Source organism: Anguilla anguilla, chromosome 11 (assembly GCF_013347855.1).
Source record: "Anguilla anguilla isolate fAngAng1 chromosome 11, fAngAng1.pri, whole genome shotgun sequence".
NCBI lineage: Eukaryota > Metazoa > Chordata > Actinopteri > Anguilliformes > Anguillidae > Anguilla > Anguilla anguilla.
This window is the reverse complement of record NC_049211.1, coordinates 31,227,439-31,254,264: the sequence shown is the minus strand read 5'-3', so window position 1 is coordinate 31,254,264 and position 26,826 is coordinate 31,227,439. Positions and strand designations below refer to the sequence as shown.

Below are 26,826 nucleotides of genomic sequence, written 5' to 3'. Positions count from 1 at the left end.
ATCCACAAAATTTTATAGGGCATCCATAAAGTCCAAACAATTCTTTATAAAATACAGCTTTAAAAAACCCAAGCGAACAGCTCAGAAAACCTTCCCCTCTGAAACCTCTAAACTAACACTAACTCATACTGACAGAAACCAGCTTCAGGTAAGCACTGTTTCAAAACTGACAATTATAAACAATCAAACAATGCAACAAATCAAAATGAATATTTCCCAACGATCAAAAATAAACTTCACTGCTATCAGGTTCTAAAAACACACTAGCTAGGTATTGTTCTTTGTCAGAGATAAAAGTAAAGGCTCAGTGACTGTACCTTACTAATGAAAATGGGTAGACATAAAAAGTAATTAACCAAAGATGAATATTTATTTGATAACTATAGGGTGGGAAAGGTAGACAGGGACTTTCTCCTACATTATCAGCCATATTTTTTTTTAAAGAGTACATTTTCTAAACACAAAAAAAAAAAAAAAAAAAAAAAAAATTCTTCCCTGACAGATGAAGACAAGCTTCAAGTCCTTTCAGCGTAAAAACCAATGACCAATGGCTCCACTCTCTGTGTAAAAGGAAGATGTCCAATGTGCTTCAAGCCAGCTAAATAAAAGAGGTGCTCAATGGTCAAACTAGAAAAGTCAGACAAGCCTGTTCATTAAACAGTGCCTTTTGCCCTGAGCAGAGTGTGCTCCAGTGTTCCTTATTCCGGGCCAGTCCCTGTGAGGTGTCTGGGGTAAAGAGTTTTTCTCTAGCTCAACTCTTAGCTCAATATGCATCAGCCAGCTACAACAAGTGAGTGACCCACGACACGGCCTAATCAATAATAACATAATAGAGATATACCTTAGGAACATAAAAATAATATCTACAATGTTTTTTTCCCTCTTTTACAGCATCAGTCACTATGTGTTATAATTTCAGTATTTTTTCACATGTTCATTGGTTAAAATGTATATATTTAAATTACACTGTGACAGAAAGACAGAGAGAATGAGCGAGACAAAAATAATCATAGAGATGAAAACACAGGCAGAGTCAGCACAATGCAGACAGAGTAAGTGACACATGAAAGCAGACAGTGGGAAAAAGAGTTAGTCAGGCAGTTTAACAGCATGCAGGACATGGAGTGTGTGTGTGTGTGTCTGTGTGTGTATGTCTGTATGTATGTAAGTGTCTCTGTGTGTGTACCTGTGTGTGCGTACCTATGTGCAAGTCTGTGCGCCTATGTGTGTGTGTATCTGTGTGTATGTGTCTGTCTGTCTGTGTGTAAGCGTCTGTGTGTGTGAGTGTGTCTGTCTGCCTGTGTGCGTGTGAGTGTGTCTGTGTGTATCTGTGTGTGTGTGTGTGTGTGTACGCGTGTAGTAGCCAGAGCAGAATCAAAGATGTTTATGCTAAATGAAAGCCTTTCGTCCTTTACCACCTGAAGCTCCATTCACTCCTCACACTGATGGATGAGCGCTGGCAGCTTTCACAGAGCCAAGCGCAGCACAGTACGGCTAAAGCTACAGCTAAATCTAAAACTACACCTACAGCTATGACTACAGCTGCAGGTACAGCTACGGCTAAAGCTACAGCTAAATCTAAAACTACACCTACAGCTATGACTACAGCTGCAGCTAAATCTAAAACTACACCTACAGCTACGACTACAGCTGCAGCTAAATCTAAAACTACACCTACAGCTATGACTACAGCTGCAGGTACAGCTACGGCTAGAGCTACAGAGAAATCTAAAACTACACCTACAGCTATGACTACAGCTGCAGCTAAATCTAAAACTACACCTACAGCTATGACTACAGCTGCAGGTACAGCCACAGCTAAAGCTACAGCTAAACCTAAAACTACACCTACAGCTATGATTACAGCTACAAATACAGCCACAGCTAAAGCTACAGTACATCATGTACAGCTAAAGCTAAAACCACAATACAGCTGCAACTACAGCCACAGCTAAAGCTACAACCAAATCTAAAACTACACCTACAGCTATGATTACAGCTACAGACACAGCTACAGCTAAATCTAAAATTGCACATATAGTTAGAACTGTAGCTACAGCAACAGCCACAGCTACAGCTAAAGCTAAAGCTGCCAATACTGCTGCAGCTACAGCCATAGATAAAGCTACAGTACAGTGAGGTGGATTTATCCACAGAGCACAGAACAGAGGTGGAGGTCCAGGTATAGGAAGGGGCACCATTACCTCACTGCGGCACAGAAGGGGAGGGGCAACTACCGCTCTCAGTCAGCTATTACGAAAATATAATGGGGAATTCAGCAGAACCATAGTGACGCAGACCTCAGATTTATGAACTTACCATTCACTTGAACAGGGTATGAACACAGTAGCAGCATAAAGAGTTATGCATATTCCAGCTTCTCGTCATATAACGCAGATTCTCTTTGATAGAATCACTGATATGGAGTGAGCAAGACACACTTTCCATTTCTCTCCCTCTGCACGTTGAATCTAAAATCAGCAAGATAGGAGCACATTTCCAAGGGAGCGGTAATAATGAAGCAAAAGCAACTGCGCTTTTGCGCCTGCACGTAAGGCGTCGTTTAAATGCACTGCTCAGGACATTGGCAGATGCTTTTATTAATGAACAGTGGTAGAAGCGGTTTCGTATGACTTACGCATAGATCTGTCTCGGCAACTCGCTGGCAGATTGCTGTTCTCTCCTCAATGTGCCCTCGTTGATGCCGTGTCTGTCATGATATTGCAGCTATAACTACCCTTGCTTGCATTAAAACTCACTCACAGTCCAGCCAGCAAGCTTAAACTCAATATTAGCAAGACAGGTACGGTAGCATATTTAAGATTTGTCAACTGCAGACAAGTCTCTATTAACTTGGGGGGTAACTATTAATGAAAAAAATTACATTACAATACATTACATTACAATATACAAAGAATAATCATTCCATGGAATGGAAGGCAAAAACAATCTCATAAAAGCTTCTAGTAGGATTACCAAATTATTTTAGTTCCCATAAATGAAATCCAGTCCAGATCCTTCCATCTGTTTCACTGCACATTTCATTCGCAGAATGTAAATAATAAAACAGGGCTTCATGGCTTTCGCGTGTCTGTGAAGAGACAGGACCGTGAACCAAAATGGGCATTCCATTCACAGGATGTGACACACGGAAGTTTCTTGAAGGCTGTAAGATCTGAGGATCTGAGCACAGTGCCCTCCCCTGTTCAGTTTCATTCAGTTTTCAATTTTCTTTTTTGTATATGTATGAAATGTATAAAATACACAACAGCAAATTGTGCAAGTGGGAGAAAGAAACAATGACTCCCTTATACAATTAAAGACAAAATGGGTAATCTGATAGAAGAGCAAGTAACCTATATGAAGAGCAGGTAATCTAATAGAAGGGAAGATAATCTAACAGATGAGCAGGTATTCTAATGGAGGAGCAGTTTATCTAATGGAGGAGCAGTTTATCTAATGGAAGAGCAGGTGATCTAATTAAAGATCAGATAATCGGATGGAGGGGCAGGTAATCTAATTAAAGATCAGATAATTGGATAGAGTGGCAGTGATCTAATTAAAGAGCATGATATCTGATGGAGAAGCAGGTAATCTAACAAAACAACAGGTAATCTATTGGAAGAATAGATAATCTAATAAAGGAGCAGGTTATTTAATGGAACAACGGGGAATCTACTAGAAGAGCAGGGATTGTAATGGAGGAGGAGATAATCTAATGGTGGAGCAGGTAATTTAACAGAAGACCACGTAATCTATTGTAAGAACAGGTCATCTAACAGACGAGCAGATATTCTAATGGAGGAGCAGGTATTCTAATGAAGGAGTAGCTTATCTAATGGAAGAGCAGGTAATCTGATTAAAGCGCAGATAATATGATAGAGGGGCAGGTGATCTAATTGAAGAGCAGGCACTGTAATGGAGGAGGAGATAATCTAATGGAGGAGCAGGTAATCTAACAGAGGACCACATAATCTATTGGAAAAACAGATAATCTATTAAAAGAGCAGGTATTCTAGTCGAGAAGAAGGTAATCTAATGGCAGAGCAGGAAATCTACTTGAAGAGCAGATAATCCAATAGAGGAGCAGGTTATTTAATGGAGGAGCAGCTAATGTAATGAAGGAGCAGGTAATCCAATTTAAGATCAGGTAATCTGATGGAGGAGCAGGTCATCTGAAGGAGAAGCAGGTAATATAATGAAACAGCAGTTATCTACTAGAAGAGCAGCTATTCTAAAGGAGGAGAAGGTTATCTAATGGAGAAGAGGCTAATCTACTGGAGGACCACATGATCCATTTAAAAAGGGGGTAATCTGATGGAGGAGCAGGTAATCTAATATAAGAACAGGAAATCTAATGAAACAGCAGGTAATCTACTAGAAGAGCAGCTATTCTAATGGAGGAGCAGGTTATCTACTGGAGAAGAGGCTAATCTACTGGAGGACCACATAATCCATTTAAAAAGGGGGTAATCTGATCAAGGAGCAGGTAATCTAATAGAAAAACAGATAACATAATGGAAGAATACGTAATCCAGCTAATCCAGTTAAAGAGCAGGTATTCTAATGGAGGAGCAGCTAATCTAATGAAGGAAGCAGGTCATATAATAAAGGAGCAGGTAATCTAATTTGTGCATGGTTTATTTACATAAGTGAGTGAGAGAAGGCAGAAGCAGCAGCAGAAGCAGTTCATGTGTGACAGTATTTGCTTTCAGAAAGGCAGTAAACCGCAGCGATTCTGGGCCCTGGCACTTGGAGGGAGCAGGCGGGCGGAGGGGTGGGGCCGCCACGGTGACGTTAGCTCTGCGCCCCGGGCTCGCGTCTCGCACCGAAAGCAGCGCGGTTCAGAACAACAAACCCACCGGATTTACGGAGGGAAGCCGGTATTTTCAAACTAATCACGCCACCTCAGCGGAGCTGGGTTTAAGAAGGCGCTGACTGAAGCGGAAACTAAGAGACAAGCGGTTAAATAACAACAGCCAGGAGTCAAGTGCCTCACACTTTGGCTAACGGCACTCCGAGTTTCTGACCGGTGTCTGAGCTGGCACGACCCTGGCAGTGCCCATCTCCTCTACTGTGCTACTTTCGGACAGCAAGGGGAGAGCGTGTTGAGATCCAGCAGCTTGAGTTCCAAGACTAGAGCAGGCAGCAGTGAAGCATGGCGGGCACGGACCTGGGCTTGTAACCTAAAGGTTACACGCTACTGTTGTATCCTTGAGCAAGGTACTTAACCTGCTATTGCTTCAGTGTATATCCAGCCATGTAAATGGATACTAGGTATTAAAAAAAGTGATAAAATTATGTAAGTTTCTCAGGATAACAGTATCTGCTAAATGCCAGCGAGGTAATGCAAAAGACCACATTAGTGTGAGTGGCATTCAGTGAGCAGACACAGAGTAAGCATAGCAAGCAGTGCGTCGACTCTGCTCTCTTCTCTTTCAGCTGTTTTCCCTCCCTTCATTTCTGGGTCACTGTGTTTTTTTTCACTGTGAGAAACCCGCTACGGGAAAGAGAACGAAAAAGCTGTCATTTCTCTGTTTTTGAAGTTTGATGTTTTTATCGCACGCGCAGAAATAACTAGCCTAGAGAAAGCCGCGGCTCTTTCCCCTTCATACCAGTGCGTCGAGTCTTCAGCGGCTCCAGAGTCTATTACTGTCATTACACCCTGCGCTCCTTTTGACATTTCTCTCTTTAACTTCACTCAAATCACTTTCTGAGCTTGCACACGGCGCTACGCACACAGTCACCGTGCACACATTCACATATATCAGCCTTTCCCCCAGAAATTGTGTTTGGATAGGAGGTGACCCCGTGGAGGGGGGCGGGGGGGGGGGGGGGGGGGGTGGTTGGTGGGAGCGGTGGAATACTTGCTGAAAAAAGAAAGTGCTTTTCTTATGGGGTAAAGAGACGCATGCTAATGATAACCTTTTTTTATTATTATTTACAAGCATAACATAGCCAGTTACCCAACATCTGCACATTTCGAAGCATATTCTAAATTGCTTTCAACCCATGAGATTCTGATATGTACCACCTAGTAGAAGCATTTTATTTACTGCTAATAGTATCCAATCACATCAATTCAAGACTTAATTCAGAGAAAATTATTGGTCCAAATGCACGTCACGTTTTATCAACGTTACTGAGTTTGCTGCTGTTTCACGCTCAGTTAGAGGCAGTGCCATGCAAAGTCACCGCATATGTCTCTGATTCCCTCGATGGTCTCGTTAAAGGAATCAGATCTCATTTGCTTGAGAGGGTTAGCATCAACCCAGTGTCCTTTACCAACAGGCTATTTAATACAATTGTGATTCCAGTGCTAGTTTGTACTTGGTAGGATTCTTGCTTGCTGAACAAGCTTACTCTACAGGGTTGGAGTCCTGATCGATGTGGTCACTTCTGGCACTACGATCCTTACTTCACTCTAGTGTTTCTTTTGCACCTCTACATCATGAACCTATGCACTTGTTGTACGTCGCTCTGGATAAGAGCGTCTGCTAAATGCCTATAATCTAATGTAATGTAATAAAGGTAATATTTTATATTGGAAGCTATAATATCAGTTTGTTGTGAAATAGTTTAACTAAAATAGAATAAGCGATAAATAGTCTTGCCCAAGAAAAACCTGAAGATGTCATCAATGACAATACTTGCCATATTTGAGGAACTAGGGTTCTGCAAAATTTTAGGCTACTCGTTTAATTTGAGTTACTGACATACCTAAGCGTTATCAAATATGTTATTCAAAAAGCCTGTGTTTGTCCAATGTTAGCAACATTATGTTACATTAAAATTGAAGTGTTTCTCCCCGTCAGTTGATTCAAAACATTCTCTTGTTTATTGTCTTCAATTTTAGTTATTCACAATAAGACAGCAGTGGGAAATACTTAGCTAGGTGGGTATTATTGTATAGTTGCCTGTTTTTTTTAAAGTTTTATCACAGAATACATCCATCCATCCATTATCTACACCCGCTTATCCTGGTCAGGGTTTCGGGAGGTGCTGGAGCCTATCCCAGCGTGCATTGGGTGAGAGGCTGGAACACACCCTGGACAGGCCGCCACTCTATCACAGTGCACATACACCATTCAATAAACACACTCATACCTTTGGGCAATCTAGAGTGTCCAATTAGCCTTTCCGTATGTCTTTGGAATGTGGGAGGAAACCAGAGTACAGAATACAGCAAGTGCCTATTTCTGTATTTTCCCCCTAATGTTAGTGGAGGTGTTAGGCATTCCGCCTCTCATATAAAGCACAGGGGGAAACCCTGGATATATAAATCATTGACATTTATGTTATATAAACAGGCACATGCATGTGCATACGCATGTGTGCTTATGCCCACACATATACAGACACACACATACACACACAAACACACACACAGTAGTGGTGGATGTATGGGGACAAATAGGATGGGACATACTTTACTTGCGAATATCCCAAACCTGTCCATGATGGTTCTGCACAACTGAACCACAATTATGGGAATCAGGCATTGCCAATAACACCCTTTCACTTGATTCTATCTAGTGCTTTTATCCAAAGCGTCGTACAATAAGTGCATAAATTAAGTAACAAGGAACTAAATGCTGAAGGGTGATGCTTATTAAATCTGACAAGCTCAGCTATTAACGCTTTGTATTTCAACACAAACTGAACAGGATGGGAAGGTTAATTCTGACCCAGAAACATTTTTTCAATTTTGATGGTTTTCTTTAAGAACATGAATGAATAGACAACTAAATTAATTAATTAATATAAAATTGGAATTAATACATTTAATAGAATTATATTTAAAACACCACAGGCCCGTTCTGAGGGCCTAGAGGACCATGACGGTTCCCCACTGCCTCTCACACACATAAAAGTTTTTCTGATATACGGTACATTATCTTACCACTCACATACACAATTGTACCTCTCTCACACAGAAAATGTACTCTTACATACATTATTTTTCCTCTCACAAACTTAAAAGTTTCCCTCACATACATCATTTTTTCACTCACATACTCAAAATTGGCTTATTTTTAGAGTATGAGAGTGACTTCTGCGTGTGAGAGGTAAAATAGTAGGTTATGTAAGCCACTCTGCTGCCTGTTTGTTACCTCTAGTGGCATGGCAACAAGAGACACACAGCCAGCCTGAAATGGAGCCATTTTAAGAGGAGTTATGTGAACAGGAGGACTGAGCATTGATCTGCTCCAAAAGCCAAGGGTAAGTCTGTTACTTTCTATAGCACGCTTCTCCTGTCTGATCTACAACAAAAGACAAAAGCAAGGACAGAGACAGAGAGAGACAAAGAGAGACAGAAAGGAGGAGGGAGGGAGGGAGAGAGAGAGAGAGAGAGAGAGAGAGAGAGAAAGAGAGAGAGAGATCAAAAAAAAACCCAAGCGAGCACCCCAGAAAACGTTCCCCTCAGTCGCCTGGTTCTGAAACCCTCAAAAGAAAGGTAAAATGGGTTATATGTAAGCAACCTCTGTGTGTGTGAGAAGTAAAAGGTGAGATGGTGTGTGCAAGAGCAGCTTTTGTGTACGCAAGGGGTAAAATCATGTATGAGAGAGCGACTTTTGTGTATGTGAGAGGCAAAAAAGTCTCTGTGAGAGTTAGAATAATGTATATGAAAGCAGTGGTTGCATATGTGAGAGGCAATTCTATGTAAATGAGAGGTAAATATGAATAGTGGGCTACGCAGCCCCACATATTTCCGCACCTCTGGAAGCTTCCGTGCCGTGTGGGTTCCCCACTCCATCCGTCAGGTCTGGCAGCCAGGCGTCCTTGATGGCAGACTTATACACCAGCCGGTTGTCCAGGTCCTGCAGAGGCCGGAAGTTGTTCCTCAGGTACTCCACAGACTTGACATGGTCCTGCTGCTCGGTGGTGAAGATGGAGTAGAAAGCCTCCAGCTGTGAGGGGACAGGACCCAGTGAGAAAAGGCCAGAATCTAGATGGCTAGAGAGGTGGGAATCTAGGATTTGACATAAAGACTAGGCTAGGTTAAACCCAATATACACAGGCTTCATCGGGATATAGGCTGGCTATGTCCTAGTCAGCTAGAACACTTTCATTTTTCAAACCGAATGTAGCCGAGTTTTCACCAGAACACCTAGAAGGTTTCATCCAATTTTCAGATTTTTTAGCACAAAAATGTTCACTGAGAGCAGGCAGGCAGCGGCCCACGTCAGGAGGGGAAACCAAAAGAACAGAACAGCCCCATCCCAGACCTGATAAATCCCCTTACAGAATATGCCCCCCCCCCTCCCCCACACCCAAAACCCCCTCCCCGTCTTTCTGCAAGGAGACTACACCAGCTGCGCCCAGATCAGTGGCCTCATGACAGATTCCAGTGATTTCCATTCATCAAGGCTCATTCCCATTTGAAGCCAGCCAACAGAAATGGCACATAAAGCAAACGCAAAAAAAGAAACAAAACAAAAAACAAAAAGACACTCAGAACAAAAACATGTACTTGCTCTCTCAGAGTCAGTAATTTGCTTTGGAGAAAGGTTTACTTAGTCCCTTAAAACCCAGGGCTATTTGTCAGAATCCCCCAAGTCTTAAATAAACCCCATTATCTCCAAAACTATATACAGTATAGACAAGTTTCAAGGCTTGAAATAAAGAGAACTTTGTACCAAAAGGACCAAATCCCCTGATCCTATGGGAGTCTCAATCAGTAAACATAAAGGACATATTAATTCTGAAAAACAACAAAGAAACCCAAAAATCCTTTTGTGTTTTCTTTATTCTGTATTACATGTACTTCTGATACTGAACAAAACCAGATTTATTTTTCCAATCTTCCCCCCAGGATGTCTACAACACAAGGAAAGCCATTTTTGCAGTTAACTAGTGGTTTGCATCTTGCAGTGTATCCTCTGTAGTTCTGTGTGTGAAGTCTTCTGCAGACAGTAGTCACTGAAACATCCGTGCTGCCTGAAGAGTGGTTCTGATCTGTCAGACAGGTGTTTGGGGTTTGTTTCTTCACTATGGTGAGAATTCTTCAGTCATGAATTGTAGAAGTCTTCCTTGGCCTACCAGACCCTTCTGATTACTGAGCTCACCAGTACTCTCTTTCTCCTAAATGACGTTCCAAGCAGTTGATTTTGGTAAACCTAATATTTGGCCTATATCTCTGGCTATTTTTTTCTTATTATTATTTCTCAGTGTCATTATGGCTTCTATGACTTTCATTGGCACAAATCTGGTCCTCATGTTGACAAATGCTAAAAAGAGACTCCAAAGGCAATGAAACACCTAAAATCAAGACTAAATAGGAAGCAATTTAACACACACGGGGAGAAAATGTATTAAAAGTGCTATTATTTCTACACTGTGAAACCAAAATGCATAAACAATACTCTAATAAAAGCTGTGAATCTGCACTGTAACCTCAAGTGAATTGTTTGATTACGAATCTAAATGTATGGAGTGCAAAGCCAAATCAAGGCTCTGCATTGACGTTTCCTGGCCTATGTATTAAGAGTGGATTCATTTGTTTTGACTCATTTGTTTACACAAATGCCAGTAGAGGATTAGCAGTTGTTTGTCTTGTTTTTTTAGATTTTACAATATCGTCATCATCAACCTAGGGTATCAATTTCAGCCCTCCTTTGGGAGGAGAGACTACCTTGTTATTTTGTTTGTTATCTCTTGTGGTTTTACTGATCAAGACAGGGTTTTTTGCATCACAGTGCAAAGACTCTATACTTTACAACATTATACGAGTTATAGTGCTCAACTCAATGACTGAAAAAAAACAATCATTTAAGACCAGTGTTTACAGCCAAATATGACCTGTTCAGAAGTCCAGGTAGTCAGAGGGGGCCGGAGTGTTGATTTTGTTTTTGAGCGGTTTATATCTGGCCCTGAGATGCCGATATAGAGGCCCTGAGTTGGCAGAAGAAAATAATCCTTCACTTCTCTCACAGATGGGACTTCACTGAGACTTCAGTGAAGTCCCAAGATGAGACTTCACTGGGTCCTCAACTGTGCAATGCTCACACTCACTGCTCTCTAAGTGCAGATCCTGGACTAACCATAGCCCATTAGCTAGCAATTACAACACAATTGTATGTATATTGCTGAGTGAAATAAGTTGCATACACTGTAAAAAAAAACAAAAAAAAACTTGTGGACTGTTACAAACATCGTCTTTAAATTTTAATGCTCTGAGCTTTCTATGGACAAATTCACCCAAGAAATATTTCAAATGTGTCAAAACATCCAGATTTTTTTTGTTTGTTTGCTTTTACCTTGCAATATATAGCCAGCTTTGTTCCCTTTGAATTGCCCCCTGCCCCCATTTCGAGCAATTTTGTTTTGTTGTGACAGACCAATCATACTGGGCGTCTGTCCGGCCCGGGTGAATGACTGACAGATGAAATGGCTAAATGACAGGCGTGTGTGTGGAGCGAAGGTGATGGGGGCAGGGAGGACTGCTGCTGACGGTGGAACACGGTAATGACCCCATTTGCTCACCCCAAGCCTCTGTCATTTTAATATGGTGAAATTTTCTGAGATTGATCTCTTTGGCACGGTCTCCGTGCCGTAGGATGCTTTCATGAATATCATCATAGGGGTACGTGTAAAGCAAACAGCAGGATTCAGGAGGGAAAATCTGTGAGAGTGGCAAACAGTGCTGAGGCGATCAATGCCACCCAGTGCGTAATTCTACCAGAAATTGCTTCACATTTGTTAATGTGGGTAAATACACAAAAAAAACCTAAGAGATCCATTTTCTCTGCCCCTAGCGTACTGTCCATAAACTATGTTAATCAATATATACAGCAATACATTTAATTAAACACATCACAACCGTGGTCAATGCGCAGTATGGTCAGTGCACCCTGTGCCTGTCAATTATAACAAGGTGCAGTTGCGATCAACATACCTGTTGATGTGCATCCACAGTCAAGGTACCGTGCATATGTCTGTCATTCACTTAATGATCCAAATGCAGTAAGCATGACTTTCTTTCAGTTATGGTGTGGCTACACCTTAAATGTAAGAGGAACAGCATTCCCTAATGCTACAGTACCGCTTATATTGAGAATATCATGACTGAACTAAAGCCGGATTAAAAAATAATGCAGACTAGCTTCAGTTGAGACTTTTTTTATTTTTAGAAATTCTATATAGTGATGATAGTTATCATTCTCATTAAGAAGTCAATGCTTTCTTTTACATACAGAGATGAAACTTAAATTAAGATATGAAAACTTCCCATCCCTTACTTTTACCATTCTTTAATGCTTCATCCCTTAACTCGCACCAGCCTGCATTTGGACCGGAGTCTGTATATTAGCATTCATTGTGTTTTTATGGTGAAATTTTCAATCAGCCTGGTCACACAATATAACATTTGAATGTGTTAAAACTCACAGCTCTATCTCTAGAAACTATCTTACAATCCCAATGTTATAGTGACGGTGGTTCCTTTTTTTTAACATGTGTGGACACAAAACAAGCTTGGGGGGTCCTCACCTTCTATGTGTTTTGAAAATCCAGATGACAAGAATTATGGTAAAGACAGCAAATTTATCACAGCAAGGGTCCAGCAAACAAAACCAAACTAAGACCCATTTAGTCCAAAAAACATGCTAACTTGGACAAATATTAGTAGAATATCCATTGTTTACAGGGGTGAAGGGGTAAAGTCTACTTCTTTGTTCCACACAGCCTTTAGTTGGCTAAAATTTAGGGTTGCATTTGGGTTCCCTGGTCCTGAACTAAAGCAGCCATCAATGTGTGATCATGTGGCTCGAACCCTTTGTGTTTCATTCTCCACACATCTAATCTCTACAAGTGATTCGACACATGTATACCACTGCACTGCCCCACTATGGCTGTGGTGTCAGCTGAGGTCAAAGGTTACATAAGCGTCATGGCAACAGGAGACACACAGCCAGCCTGAAATGGAACCATTTTAAGAGGAGTTGTGTGAGCAGGTGGGCTGAACATCAATTTGCTCAAAAAGCTAAAGGTAAGTCTGTTACTTTCTATGGCATACTTTGCCTCACTGATCAACAACAGAAGACAAAAGAAATCAGAGAGACAGAGGGAGTGAGACAGACAGACAGAGAGGGAGAGAGTGAGGGAGAGAGAGACAGAGAAAGAGAGAGAGAGTGAGGGAGGGAAAGAGAAAGAGAGAGAAGGAACATGAAAGAGAAATTAAAAAAAATAAATTAAACCTCAGCTGGAAATCCTATAAGCAATAAGAGAAAGAAGCCATTACAGAAACCTGATCATTTCAACACCCACAAAAAACACTAAAAAGCAATTCCACCTAACTCCCTCTCCCTAGTCACTGAACCTAAAAAAACCTCTACTCCACAGATCCCCAGAAAACGCTGTACATTTGTCACTAATTTGTAATATGCCAGCCGTATGGACAATCCCTCCTTAATTAAACCCCTGAGATCACTTACAGGGCCCATTGGACCTCTACCTCAGACCTTGTTGCGCTGGGATGGCTAAATTGCCATCTTTGCTCTGCTTGACAAAAAAGTTAAGCATCACCACTTTCTGCGTTTGCAGGACACGGTACTCTGGACCACAACTGAAAAGCGAGCTTGAATAAACTCCACCTGAAGCAGTAAACCCTCCAGATGTGCACATTCAACTAAAACAGTATCTCTAAAACCCCACAAAAGGAACATCCCCCCTCAACTGTAGGATCCAGGTGTGCCTTATAGTAACCGTCTGTTCTCGGCCATCACCCCCATGCATGACCCTTCCCCACTGATCACCTGATCTTTTCAATGGATCAACAGGGGGCTTGTGCAGGCCCTCCAGCTACCTTTCAGAAAAGAAATATGGAGGGAAAGAGAGACGAGGAAGGGAGAGGGGGAAATCAGCAGAGAGAAAAAGAATGAGAAATGTGCTGCCCTCCTCAAGTCTCCCTCCACGGGAATGAATTCTTTAATTAAAATGCAGCACAATGGAAAGCATTCACCCCTGAAAGTGTTAAAATCAGAAAGGAAACTAAAGGCAGAGGTGGAAAATCTGACTAAAGGAATCTAGCAGTGAGAGATGAATAGGAGGACAGAAGTGTATAATAACAGTTTTTTTTTTATAGTGAGCAGGCCTGCTGTTCAAATTCACTTTTTTATTATTAAAAAAAAAACCCTTTTGTCCAGAGCAGCCACCTTGTGTATCGGTGAGGCTCATATGATGATTTCAACTGCTATGGTATAACATGGATGGCCAAAGGAGGAGCAGACTGAATAACAAGGACAAATTTTAAATTCTTTTAATTCAGGATAATAATATAACTGCTCTATGCTAGAATTCAGTTAGATCATTCCAATGTACTGCATTACTACTGCTTTATAAATAGTTAGATATGTGTACAATTCCTATTCAAACCATTTAATAATTATTTATGGAATGTGTATATATCAAAAAAGACTTACAAATTGCTTGCAAATGGTAATTCATTTTTTAAATAAAACAATTTTTCATATATGCATGTAATAAAGTTTTATTTCATACTACTGAACAACCCCATGTTCATGTCAAACCAAAGTCTATAAAAGAGTCTGTAAAACCAAAACATTTTTTTTTCATATTACTTCAGTTTTAGAGTAGGTTTTTCGATTGGCCTCGTAACCATGTGTAGTGAAGAATCTGCTGGCAGGTCCAGGTGTATTTGGGCACTGCATTTTAAAGCAAGGAAACACTTTAAAATAATTGCACAATGCCGCTTGTACAGCAATGGCATGTCGATGTTTGTTCCGGTAACATATGGGGCCAGAACGCATTTCTGCCTTAGTTCCCAAGCTTGTCGCTCCTTCACTCCAGTTCCAAACAAAAAGAAGATTAAAGTTAATTTTTTGGAATGAAGATACAGAGGGGGTCCATTTTATTATTTTTGTAATGAAAACAGACAAAACAACAAGAAGGATAAACGCAACGTAAGATGCCAAACTCAGCACTAAAATGTCACTATCAGTAAAATTCAGGCCTGACTACTGTACTTCACTGTATATATTACTCCTATATATACAGGAGTCCATGTGTGTAATTGTAGCAACTGCTTTTTACATGGAAGAGAAGCCTGGAAACAAATCAATTCTCCCTTTCTGATATCAGCAAGTAGAGTCAATAAAGAGTATTGGGTCATTTAACGGCAGTAGATTAGACCGAGGAACACCTTGCTTGAATCTCGTTTGCCTCTGCTCTGCATTGGCTGCTGTCTCTTCTACAAGAGCACATAACCCTGCTTTCATTATTCACTCTAAACAGGCTGCAACATCCATAAAATACACAAATAAACACATGCGCACACACACACGCACGCAGACTTGCACGCACAAGCTCACACACACACACACACACACAGTACAGTACAGTACAGTACAGTAAACAATCAAAACCAGATTGTATTTGAGGAGCTAAGCGATATCAATACACGGCAACTGCATAGTGAAGGAAAATAAATAAAAGGTAAAGATGCCTTCAGGATAACAAGCGTGCTTTTCCCGCACGTATTATTTCATTTCCTTTTCCTTGATGGCAAAGCTGACACACGGCTAAGCGCCATCTCCTGTTATTCTTTCCAACTTTCACACATCTTTAAAAAGGCAAATAGGCTTAAGTGTGCGTAAAAATACCATAGAAATGGGGTGCTCTCCGCACCTTTCAGAATATACAAGACCGGAAAAAAAAATGGAGGCAGACGGGAATGATGGTGCGATGAATTCTAATAGACTGAAACTGGTGAGTGATGAGGACTGGTGAATGAGGATGCACCTGCCTCAACAAAATAAATCTTTAATCCTGCTACACAAAAGGTGAAGAGTGACAGGACCCCGTCAGCCAGTTCTCCGATCTGGGCCCACTGAACTCTACACTAAATCACTCCTTCCCACCCGGCTTCAGGTCAACTCATTTAGGCTAGTTGTGCTTAACCCCTTGCTTTCAATTACCAGTGGTGATTGTTACATTTATCATTCAAAAGTGTAGCTAAGAACCCGCTAATCACGTATTTGCTACCTCACACATCAAAGAGTTAAATGTTCCAAATGTTCCTGGTATTTGTGAGGGGAAATAATCTTGTTAGTTGTACCTCACTGCTGTTAGCAGGTCTGGACTACAGGAGTGTTACCATAATCCTGACACAAAAGTGTGCAAATAAATGTACCTTACAGGGACCTCAGCAATACTAACTCATAGTGACATTTCGGGTCACACTTTGAATTATACACAGTTCAAGGGAACAAATTCAACGTTCAACATTTAAATGATATATGTTTGTCTTGTGCAAAGTCAGGTAGTGATCTGAGGAGAATGGGGGGTGGGTTGTCAGTCTGATCCACAAGAGGTAGAGTGGGGCAAAGTTGGTTGGGGATTGACTGTGTCCAGTCTCACCTGATTGGGGGAGAATTGGGGTGAAGCTGAGGGTAATGAGGTGCTGTTGGTGTGAGCTTTAAAGAGCGGGGCATGGCAGAAAGGGGTCAGGGCGTGTCCACGCTCACCTGTCTGTGAGAGATGAGCACGGGCCTGCTGAAGATGATCCACTCCACCACCTTGCTGCAGGGGGGCGTGGTCAGGGAGCCGGTGTAGCGGTAGTAGCTGCCCAGCGAGGACGGCAGCAGGTCTCTCAGGATGAAGGGATCCAGCAGAGTTTCCTTCTCTGGTGGAGAGAAAACACACACACACACATACACACACACACATGCACGCACGCACAAATGCAAATGGACATGCACACACACACACACAGGGGATGAATGAGCATAAGCAGAGATCAGACAGACCAGAGGCCAACATTGCTGTTCCTTTGCTGAACATCACCAGGGCAGGGAAACAGAGTATGCTGTCTAGTTACCTGAGTCTGAGTTATCTTATTAAAGAGTTATTCACAACCTTTGAGATTAATGCCCTGTGTTAAAAAGGACATTAGAATAAGTGTACTTTAATGACACAGAACATCGCACGAGGAATGACATTTTTACTGCTGCCATTATGAGCCGACCTTGCATGCAAATAAACTTCCCGATGAGTGACTGAAATTGTTTAGCCTGTCCAAACATTTCATTTCTCAGAATTGAATGACCCCCTCGAGACGAGTAAAACACAATGATAGCACACGCTCAATACCCATACCTTTTAAAACACCAAATGGAAGGCTTAGGCACAGATAATGGTAATGGTAATTTACTGGGTACATTTTTCTAAACACTTTCAAAATTGTTGCATTTCAAAAATTTCCAGAGCCCAAACTAGAGACCCGTTACATGGTCTTTGAAAGGTAAACTAAAAGAAAACTTTTAATACATAGTTTTAAATAAGCATTTGGCAAACACAAGGAATCAGAGTTTATTTTGAAGGGGTTGCATTAATGTTCAAATATAACTGAGGGAAACAGACTGGTATTTTTTTTTTTTATATTCAAAATGATATTCATGTTATCATAGTGCAGATGCTGAGGGATTTTGAGAAACCACGGGAGGGGCATGTGAGGTAGCGGAGTAAAAGATCAGGGTAATGCATCCAGACACATGTCTAAAAGACATTCGAGCACGAGCGCAAACACAGCACTGAGGTATATATTGCGAATTGTCAGTGCAGCTTTCCCGCAAACGGTGACCGTACAGTGCTGGATTGGCCGTCTTGTCGCCGGGGTGATGGACGTCTGGCGGTAATGATCCTTTGAAAATTTACCGCCACCACAGATGCGTGGACATAACTTTTACTGCCCGTTCAGGAAAACCACCGAAAGAAGCCATTCGCTGAGCCGTTGGTGACAGGGCAGTAACGCGGGGAGTCTACGCCTCACGGGAAAAGCACATTCTAAGAACATGAACTAGAAATGGGTATCAATTTGCACCATCCAGGCATGTTTAAGAGCATGCAACTGGAGACAAATTGAAGGGATGATTAAATGTGCAGACAGATTTCCTGTTTCCACAAGCAACATGGGCCTAAGATTTTCCCAAATTTTCCCAAGATTTTCCTATGGTAGACCAGCGAGACTAACCAGGCATAAGCATGGTGAATCAAAGGAATCAATGAAACAGCTGATGTGTTTGAGCCATGGACTTCATGACAAAGGTTAGGTCATGAGTGACTTAAAGAGGCACAAATACATCAAATATTTTAAATATTAACGATGCACAATTAATTAAATGATGCACAATTACAGATAACTGCAACACAACTGACAAGCTAAAATGGCCCATACTGGATGTAACCTTGGGTGCAGGGTGAGAATAAAAATGCCATCAACAGTTATAGATGGATGAAAAAGAACAAGAAATACTGAATAAAAACAAGACATAGAAAAACAATGCATTCTGGCACAACTGTCTGATTACTAACAAAGCATCATCACCCAACCCTGAGAGAACAACATCCTTTATCTGAGAGAGTGTGTAAGCAATAAATCTAAGCACATAAATCTCTTCACCCCACCCTACTCCACACTCATACTGTAAAAGACAGCAGAAAATGACAGTCTCTTTAATGAAGAGCAAGGATGGATAGTATCTTCAATGCATCTCCTAAAAGTTCATAGTTGTACATGTGTATGTATTTAATATGTAATACAATAGTAATAGCAATCTGAGTGATAATAATAATAATAATTGCAGAGTGAAGAAAAGAAGAAAAATGCAATGTATGTGACCTGCCGAAACAATAAAAGTAAAGACAAAATAAGAACAATAAGCACTGGAGGAAAAAAATAAAAAACATGAAACTGAATAATGAGTCCTGAAAAGCTGTGGTAAATTATTCAGTGCAGTTGTAATAAAATACAATTCCCTCCAAAATTATTCTCACCCTTGATAAAGATGTGCAAAAGGTTGTATAAAATAATACAGGTAACAAGCTGTATTATAGCTCTATTATGCCTGGAAATTGTTTTTGATACTAAGACATTTGTTCAGAGAAAAATTTTGTTTAACAAGTAATTTTTCTTCCAAAAAAAGATATGCTACAACTATTCACTACGCTAAATAAAACCCAATAAAAATAAGTCTGTAATGACATTCAATTTTAATGTTTAAACTGTTGTTTCATTGGGGTATACAAATGAGATAACACACACGTAAAATCCACATGTCACTTAACACCATGGGAAAAGGCAAGGAGCTCTCAAAAGAAATAAAACACAGGGTTGTTGACTTTCAAAAATCACCAGATGGTTTAAAAAAAAATTAATAAAACATGAGAGATGCCACTTTCCACTATTAAGCCAATAATTAATGTTGTAATTAATTAAGTTTAAAACCACTGGAACAGTGTTAAACCCGATTAATATAGGACACAAGAGCCTCTTAACCCGCACTCAGTGAATCAGATGGTTTAGAAGTCAAATACAAATTCAAGAGGCAGTAGGAGATCTACAGAACTTCACTGCAGCCTGTGGACACAGTCCAAAATCTCCTAATTTACCATCATAGCCCACATCCATATCAGTAAGCTTTTTTGAAGGATTGCCAGAAAAAAAGCCTCTATTGAGGGTACTCAACAAAAATAAGCATTTGGAGGCTTTTCATATGGGGGGGGGGGGGGTGGACATCTATCACCTAATAGAAGCATTTTATTTGTTTATTATTAATATTATCCAATCATATAAATTCAGGACTTATATTAGGGAAAAATATTGGTCCAAAATGCATGTCTATCTAGTTTTATCAACATTACTGAGCTTGCTGCAGTTTTACGCTCGTTTAGAGGCCAAGCCATGCAAGGTCAGTCGCTGAATATGTCTCCAATCAGTAATCAAATTGACACTTGTTTGACAAGGCTAGCATTTACCCAGTGTCCTTTAGTGACAGGATATTTAATAAAGCTGTCGTCCATAAAGCTAATAGCTACAATATGAGTTTGTTGTGAAAGTGTTAAGCTGAAACGTGATGTTTAGCGGATATGTGATAGTCACCAACGTGAAACCGCCATCAATGGCTGCCGTATTTGAGGAACTGAGAGGTAAGAAAAACTTTAATACCCCTTTTAGGCCATTCGTTTAAATGACTTAGTTGTAAGACCAACATAGCTATCGATTATGTTATTCAAAAAGCCTATTTTCATCCTATGTTAGCAATGTTAATTTAAATTGAAAAGTTTCCCCCCTCAGTTGATTCTAAATTTTTTTTGGTATATTTAACTGATGCGGTCTTCTTCAACATTAATTATTCACAATAAGACAGCAGTGGAAAATATTTAGCTAGCTGGGTGTTACTGTCATCTTCAAAACATTCATTCCTTGACATTCTAATTGCACAATTGTGTGATTGTATGATGCAGTGTAGGGACCACATGTGCTGCTATGTTAGATACTGGCTAATGCAGTGATTAGACTAGCAATTGGTAACCAAATAAAGTTTATTTTTATCTTTTACATTATAACAGAATACAGCAAGTGCCTATTCCTGAATTGCTATACAAGTACTATACATCTCTGTGCATGGCCTGTCTATTTTACCAGCTAGTTTAACTACCCCTGTTTGTACTCCACCTAACCCATTATATTGTTTGCTCTGATAGATCCCACGTTATATTTCGGTTAAACTCCCCCTGAATAGCTGGGCTCCTCCCAAGATTTCTTCCATTTGAGTGTTTTTCTTCCCACAGTGAAGCATCTCTGTGACAGCGTCTCAGAAAAAAGCTTTCTAAAAAAAATAAAATAAAATAAAAATAATAATAATAAATAAATAAGTAAATAAATAAATGCTGGGCCCTCCGCAGGTCACCAGCCCACTGCAGGCCATATTCTCAGCTCATACACAGAGGAGGCCGCGTTCCCTCTCAGGCTCCTCGGGGCTTTCGATTATCCCCTCATTACAGCCCCTCGCATGGTTAATTTTACATTCCGCGCTATCGCCGCCGAAGCGCCCCCGAGGCCTCGAAAGACAAACAATTAATCCAGGAACCAATTTTTGTTCTGATGCGCGGCTATCAACAAGCCTTTAAGAACCTGGGACTGGGAAGCCAATACCTGCTCTGATGGATTAAGCTGTGCCGGGGCGCGACGAAGAACAAACGCAGCCGTTGCCTTTTCTGCAAACGCAGCGCTAAAGTTTGCAGCTTTACCCTTAAGGTTATCTTTGGATTTTAAAAAAAATAAGGTTAACTTTGGATTTAAGAAAAATAAAAACTGCAACTCACTTCCCATTTCAGGGTGTAAAACCTGAAGCACATCGAAACGCGCAATGCCTAATTTCACTGTGGCGAGAGTTATATGGCCACTTGTGAGTTTTGAATAGCTGTCTTAACAGACGTTTTGAGGTAAATGAAGGCTGCATTGTTTAAGGTAGGGCATTTGCCTGTGGGACAGAGAGTTTAATGCACAAAACTTCTGTACCAGTGAGAAAGAAGCTGCATCACGCATGGAATCCTCTAGAAACAAAAGTCGAGGAAATATATTAGTTCATTAGAGTGTCAAGAGCAGAAAAAAAATGAATAAAACAAACACTCAGACATTTTCATCTGGGTCTTTCTCTACTATGCAAACAAAAACGATATTCTGGAGTGAGTCAGCCTGAACTGGTGTTTATATATGTGGTTCACCCTGAAGCTACTGGAATTCAATCAATTTTTTTTTTTGTCAAGCAGTCCCTGATAATAGTTTTTTCACCAATTACATAGGGCTGAAAGAAAGCTGAAGTGAATACTCTGTATGTAGATTATCATCCATATAACTTTGTCATAAATACTACTTAACACTTTCATAAGCATTATGTAAGAAATTAATAAATTCTAAATAACCTCAAGTGATGTTAGTCAATTTGTATGTCATGTGAATGTCACTTGTTACATCAGCGATGACATAACACACCACATGCAAATATGCCTTTATTGTCATTATTACTTTTGAATATTCATGCAGTGCTTATGAAGATGATATCTAGTTCTTATGAATAAATAAAGCTGCAGTTGTTCATAAAAAAGTGTTACAGTACAAAGGTTCGTAACAATGAGAGACACCCTTAAATCAAATAATATCGCTTTTGGGAACAGACCATCCTACCTTTGATGTTTACTAAAGTACATCGCAAGCAACCTGCTCTAAATGCCGTGGATTGGACTGTGTGGACGTGATTCAGATTCATGAACTATGCAGAGCGATTGATCTTGCGTATTAAGTTCCTATCCTATTGATTGCTAACATGTGATAGATTATTTTCCACCTTCAGATGACTCCTGGCAGACTAACAAGGCCAGCATTGGGTGGGAACAAAGAGAGTGACAGAGGATAGATAAGACCATGAGAGAACAAGAGCAAAGTGAGTGACATGGGGAGCAGAAGAGAGGGAACAGAAGAAAAAGAAAGGAAGACAGTTTGACAGAGTGGAAAACAAAGACTGGGAGCGGAAGGGGGGAGACAGAGAGAGAACGGTGAAGGCAGGGAGACTGAGAGAAATGAACAGGGAGGAAGATGGAGGGGGATTCGGAATTTCAGCCAATCGGGGCAGTGCTACATGCGCACTGGCTCACTCACCGTGATGGACCACGCCCCTCAGGCCAGCGATGATGGGGCCCACCGCTGGGTTGTCCTTCAGTCCGACCTGTGGCGGAGTGACAAATGAAACCTCAGATCTGCTGTGACATCACACAGCCGGAGACCACTTTAATCTTGCGCTCTCAAAGCCCCAAAACACTGCCGAGCTCCGGAGACGAGGAGGCACTCATCTAAGGACGGGACACAACAATTCCACAGTCCAATTCTGAGGCAGCGGCAAAACCATATAAGATCCTAAGCTTCTTTATCTTCTTCCGACCCTGGACATAAGCAAGGTGGCATTGGACTATTCCAGCAGCTTTTACTGTGTTCACTTCTGACATCACAGTGAGAATGTACCGTTCTAGCTTGACTGTGGTCAAGGAAAGATAGTGAATAAACAAAGAGTCCAGCTAACCCAGCTTTGATAAACTGAGTTTCAATCAAAAATACCCTTAATGATTAGCTTCATCCCAGCACTGTTCTAGTCATGTTGAATGAATACGGTGAGACATAAATGGATAACATTCAAAACCAAGCACTTGTTTCATAATTACAAGCAATGCTGGATCCTTTCTGTCACATTATCTGTGAAATTTTCTACCTAATATTGTTTCAAAACAAACACAATACTATGACAGCGTTGAACTTTACACCACACAGCCCCCATTGACCTTCAGGGTGCTTGCTGGGCAGTAGTCTTTGAATCTTGTTAAATTCACTTTTGTAAGGTGTGTTTCGGTTGAAATAATCTGCTACATAACTGAACTGAAAAATTATCTTTGTAAACCAGAGGGTCAGATTTCAAGAGATCTGAAAACACACTCTTCTTACAGTCTGGGAACAACGCTTGCTATGACAGTGATGGGCACTAAAGGGAGGTTCAATGTTACGCATGGGTCAGAATCTCAGAAGATGACTTGCGGAGGTCTGACGTACTTGATGCACGCACATTCTCTCGCCACTCAACCACTTCTCCATTCACGTTTTAGCTGCAACCTTCACCTTAGTCTTGTCTTCATTGAGCTGACACAATTGATCAGGAAACATTGGTTTTCCATCACAAAAGCAGGTGAGTCTATCATTCTGAACGGCAGTGTTCGCCAGACTCGTTGCTTGTTGTTTTCCCCCTTTTCTCTCAAGATACTGCATGAATCTTGACTGTGTGTGAAGTAGCTTGCTGTGAGACAGGTGCATAAATCACAGTTAGCGAAATTGTAGTTACGTTAACCCACACATTTTCTATTTAGTAAAACTTACAGATGTGAACACATAGACCTACATTTTCTTTCTTTAGTGGCTAGCTTTTTAGTGAGTAACGATACCCTCTCTGCGGGCTAGCCCCCCCCCCCCCCCCCCCCCCCCCCCCCCCCATTGTAGTAGCTAGGGGCTATACCTCTGTACTCACTACCGATAGAGAGCTGGCTAAGAGCTCATTTTAATCAGAACAGCTACTCTTCCACAAGCAAAAGTACACTTTGCAGTGGAATTCCGCTGTAAATGGTCCTAATTGTGTTTGACTGAATCCCCCCTGAGTGTCTCTGTAAAAAGCACAACAGAAATAAAGTTGAAAAGAGCATCCGAAAACGCCGCCACATCCATCTCTTCTGAATGGTACTGACGGACAGAAATACACAGGCACACGATGGCGACCAAATAAGAAATATGCATTTATTTTGATTATTATTCAATGACTTGATGAAGATGTAACTTGTGCTGCCAGCTTTAATTGCACAGACATAGCCACCTTTTGCTCAGCGATTGCAAAGGGCTGTGTAGTTTGTTCTAAGCTCAGTGAATAAAGTCCAATAAATGTATAATTGTTTGCATATATGGTCATTCTCCAGCTGTGAGCCCATCTGTATTGAGGGCCCCTATGTCAAACTGGCCAACTAAGCACTTTCCCTAGTTTTCATTTTCACACAGAAGAACCCTATGCACATATAAAAGACTACAAACCTGTAATACCACATCAGACTTAAAATTTTCTCAGAATCAAGAGCTCCCAATGGACAGGGCTACAAAACAGCAGCTCGTAAAATCGATATAAAAACAGGTAGAGTGGATTTTCGAGCCAGCAGCTCAGCACAAATTTGTTTCAAGGTCATAAATGCTGGACATGACAGCAGAATTTTGATATATGAAAAAGGGTTAAAAAAAAGAGCTTTGTCTGAAGCTCTCGCCATTCTGAATTACAAGAGGAAGAAATTGCTCCATCTTGTTGCTCGTCGGCTGTTAGGCCCGGGAGGCTGAGCCGAGCTGAGATTTTGAGGGACCCTTGGGACCAATGTCAGCGGCCTAACGGGGTGCAGGGAAGACAGCCCTGCTGCCCTAAGGCCCTCTCTCTGGAGGGGCATGGAGGGGGAACTCCTGCCCCCCGGTCCTCCTAACGCTGCTCCTTTCTCACGTGTCCTAAAAGCAGCAAACAAAAATCTCCCATAAGCCCTGCAGCCACCCACTCAGAGACCGGTGTCCCCACTCCGGAGATGAAACAGAGGAGCCCTTCAGGGCCTGGGGGCCTACTGTGATTCAGGGCAGCGGCTGAAGAGGAAGGTGACATTCGACGGCAAACGGAAAGTGCTGTTCTGGGCCACTGAGGCCCACTGGAACACACACACACACACACACACACACACATGCACGCACGCACACACACATGCACATACACACACACACACACGCACACACAGGCAGGCAGACACAGGGATAGACACACACACACACGCAAGCTGGGCCTAGATGCTTCTGCTCAGGGCTCCAGGGGATGGCGTTTCATTAAGAGCAAACTGCAATCCTGGATGGAGGGCAGTTATGAGGTGCGAGCAGACACATTTCGGACAAAGCCGGAGGAGATGAATTAATGCCTGCCGACTGAGAGGCGGAGACTGTGCTCGCCGTCAATCAAGAGCTTTGATTGACAGACAGCACAAATCCCCTTCCATCCACACAGTCACACATCCCACTGTTCACATGCCCATTTACAGCATCTAGAAGATCAAAAACCAGCAAAGGAGCTTATTTTAACAACGCAGTAACAATTCGCACTGGACTAACTAATGTCCAGAACAGGCCATTCTAGGGTCATTATTTCCCTACAGTCTAGAGCAGGAGTCTGTAACGCTGGTCCGTGGGGTCTGCTGGTTTTTGTAGTACTCTGCACTTAATTGATTTGTTAAAGCAGTTAATTACGCTGTTAACTCACTTTATCCGGATCCCTGGGTTTGAAATGGCAGTTGAAAGGGAGAAAACAAAACTGTCTCTGTGCTGGTCACGATCACCCCAAGGGCCTCTCGCTGCATGGCCTGGCTGCATCTCATTTTCACCACTATTCTGTTATGGCCGAACTGTACCCAGTCCGTACAGTTGCTAGGGTCTGCTAAACTTCACACCAGCAGGCCTGGCATATAGTCACACACCAGGGGAAATGCACATACACACACACAGACACAAACAAACACACACATTGACTAACTTAACATTTAATTCCCAGAGTTTAACCCCTCAGCCACAAAATGCACTGGGCAGAAAGTTCCGGAATAAAACGCAGGACAGAGCCCCGAGAGGGCCCGTTATGCGCCACTTCCCGCTAAAGATGCTTGGGTTCATAATTCAGCGCGGTGCTACGCAACGCGCTGCTAATTGCTGTAAACGATCAGGCTGTCAGGATGCGGGGGGAACGTTTAACACCGAACACCAGCGTGTTCCCCACTCGCCTACCGGAGAGGCCTGCGTATCCGCACCTGCGTTCCCAATCAGCTTTCCCCGAGCCCGCTGAAGAACGACCCTGTCACCCCGGCGCCGGGGCCAGGATTTATGACCGCCGCGCGTTAACAATACCCTCGCAGTAAAAATAGCCGCGATTGCTTTAAGCGCACGCCGCTGCCGCTAAAGAAGTGCATTAGCTGAATTATTTTACTGGTGGTTTACATAAGAACGGCTTGCGGTAGTAAATAGGCCAACCAGTGAAGGAACAAGCAGGTGAAAAACAGAGTAGGCCATTCTTACCAAGATTGGGATATAAAGTTCATTTTTGAAGAAGAAAAAAAACTATGCCTTTTTTACTTGTACCTACTGTATTAGAACAAATCTGTCCATTCTAGAGATACAAGACACATTTACGGTAATGAACTGACATGCTTTGACCTGTATAACTGTCGCTAGTACATACAGCTGAAGTGTTGAGTGTCAATTCATTGACCGAGTTCATTTTATCACTTACATGGCTCGCATGAATTCTGTTAAGAGCTGATTTAACTTTGAACATTCTACATTATGGTCTTTGACAAGTTCGCAAGTGTTCGCTGTATGGCAGGTGGAAAGCCTTTCACTGGGAAGAGTCACACGTCAAACCCTAATGATTTTCTTCA

At 41.6% G+C, this 26,826-nt stretch overlaps 1 protein-coding gene and 1 long non-coding RNA gene across 2 annotated transcripts in view; one reads left to right on the top strand and one right to left on the bottom strand.

The window, feature by feature from the left end:
• Window positions 1–26,826, bottom strand: part of LOC118207832 (receptor-type tyrosine-protein phosphatase gamma-like) — a 295,989-nt gene that overhangs the window by 57,109 nt on the left and 212,054 nt on the right. The window contains exons 6-8 of the mRNA XM_035381921.1: window positions 22,460–22,526; window positions 16,488–16,645; window positions 8,720–8,912 (exon numbers count right to left, since the gene is read on the bottom strand). Coding sequence (XP_035237812.1) covers window positions 8,720–8,912; window positions 16,488–16,645; window positions 22,460–22,526 — 418 coding nt within the window. The remainder of the gene's footprint in view (window positions 1–8,719; window positions 8,913–16,487; window positions 16,646–22,459; window positions 22,527–26,826) is intronic.
• On the top strand, window positions 8,147–14,411 carry LOC118207838. The gene is made up of 4 exons (XR_004761465.1): window positions 8,147–8,223; window positions 11,341–11,466; window positions 12,889–12,991; window positions 13,546–14,411. It is a non-coding gene; the product is annotated as an uncharacterized LOC118207838 (long non-coding RNA).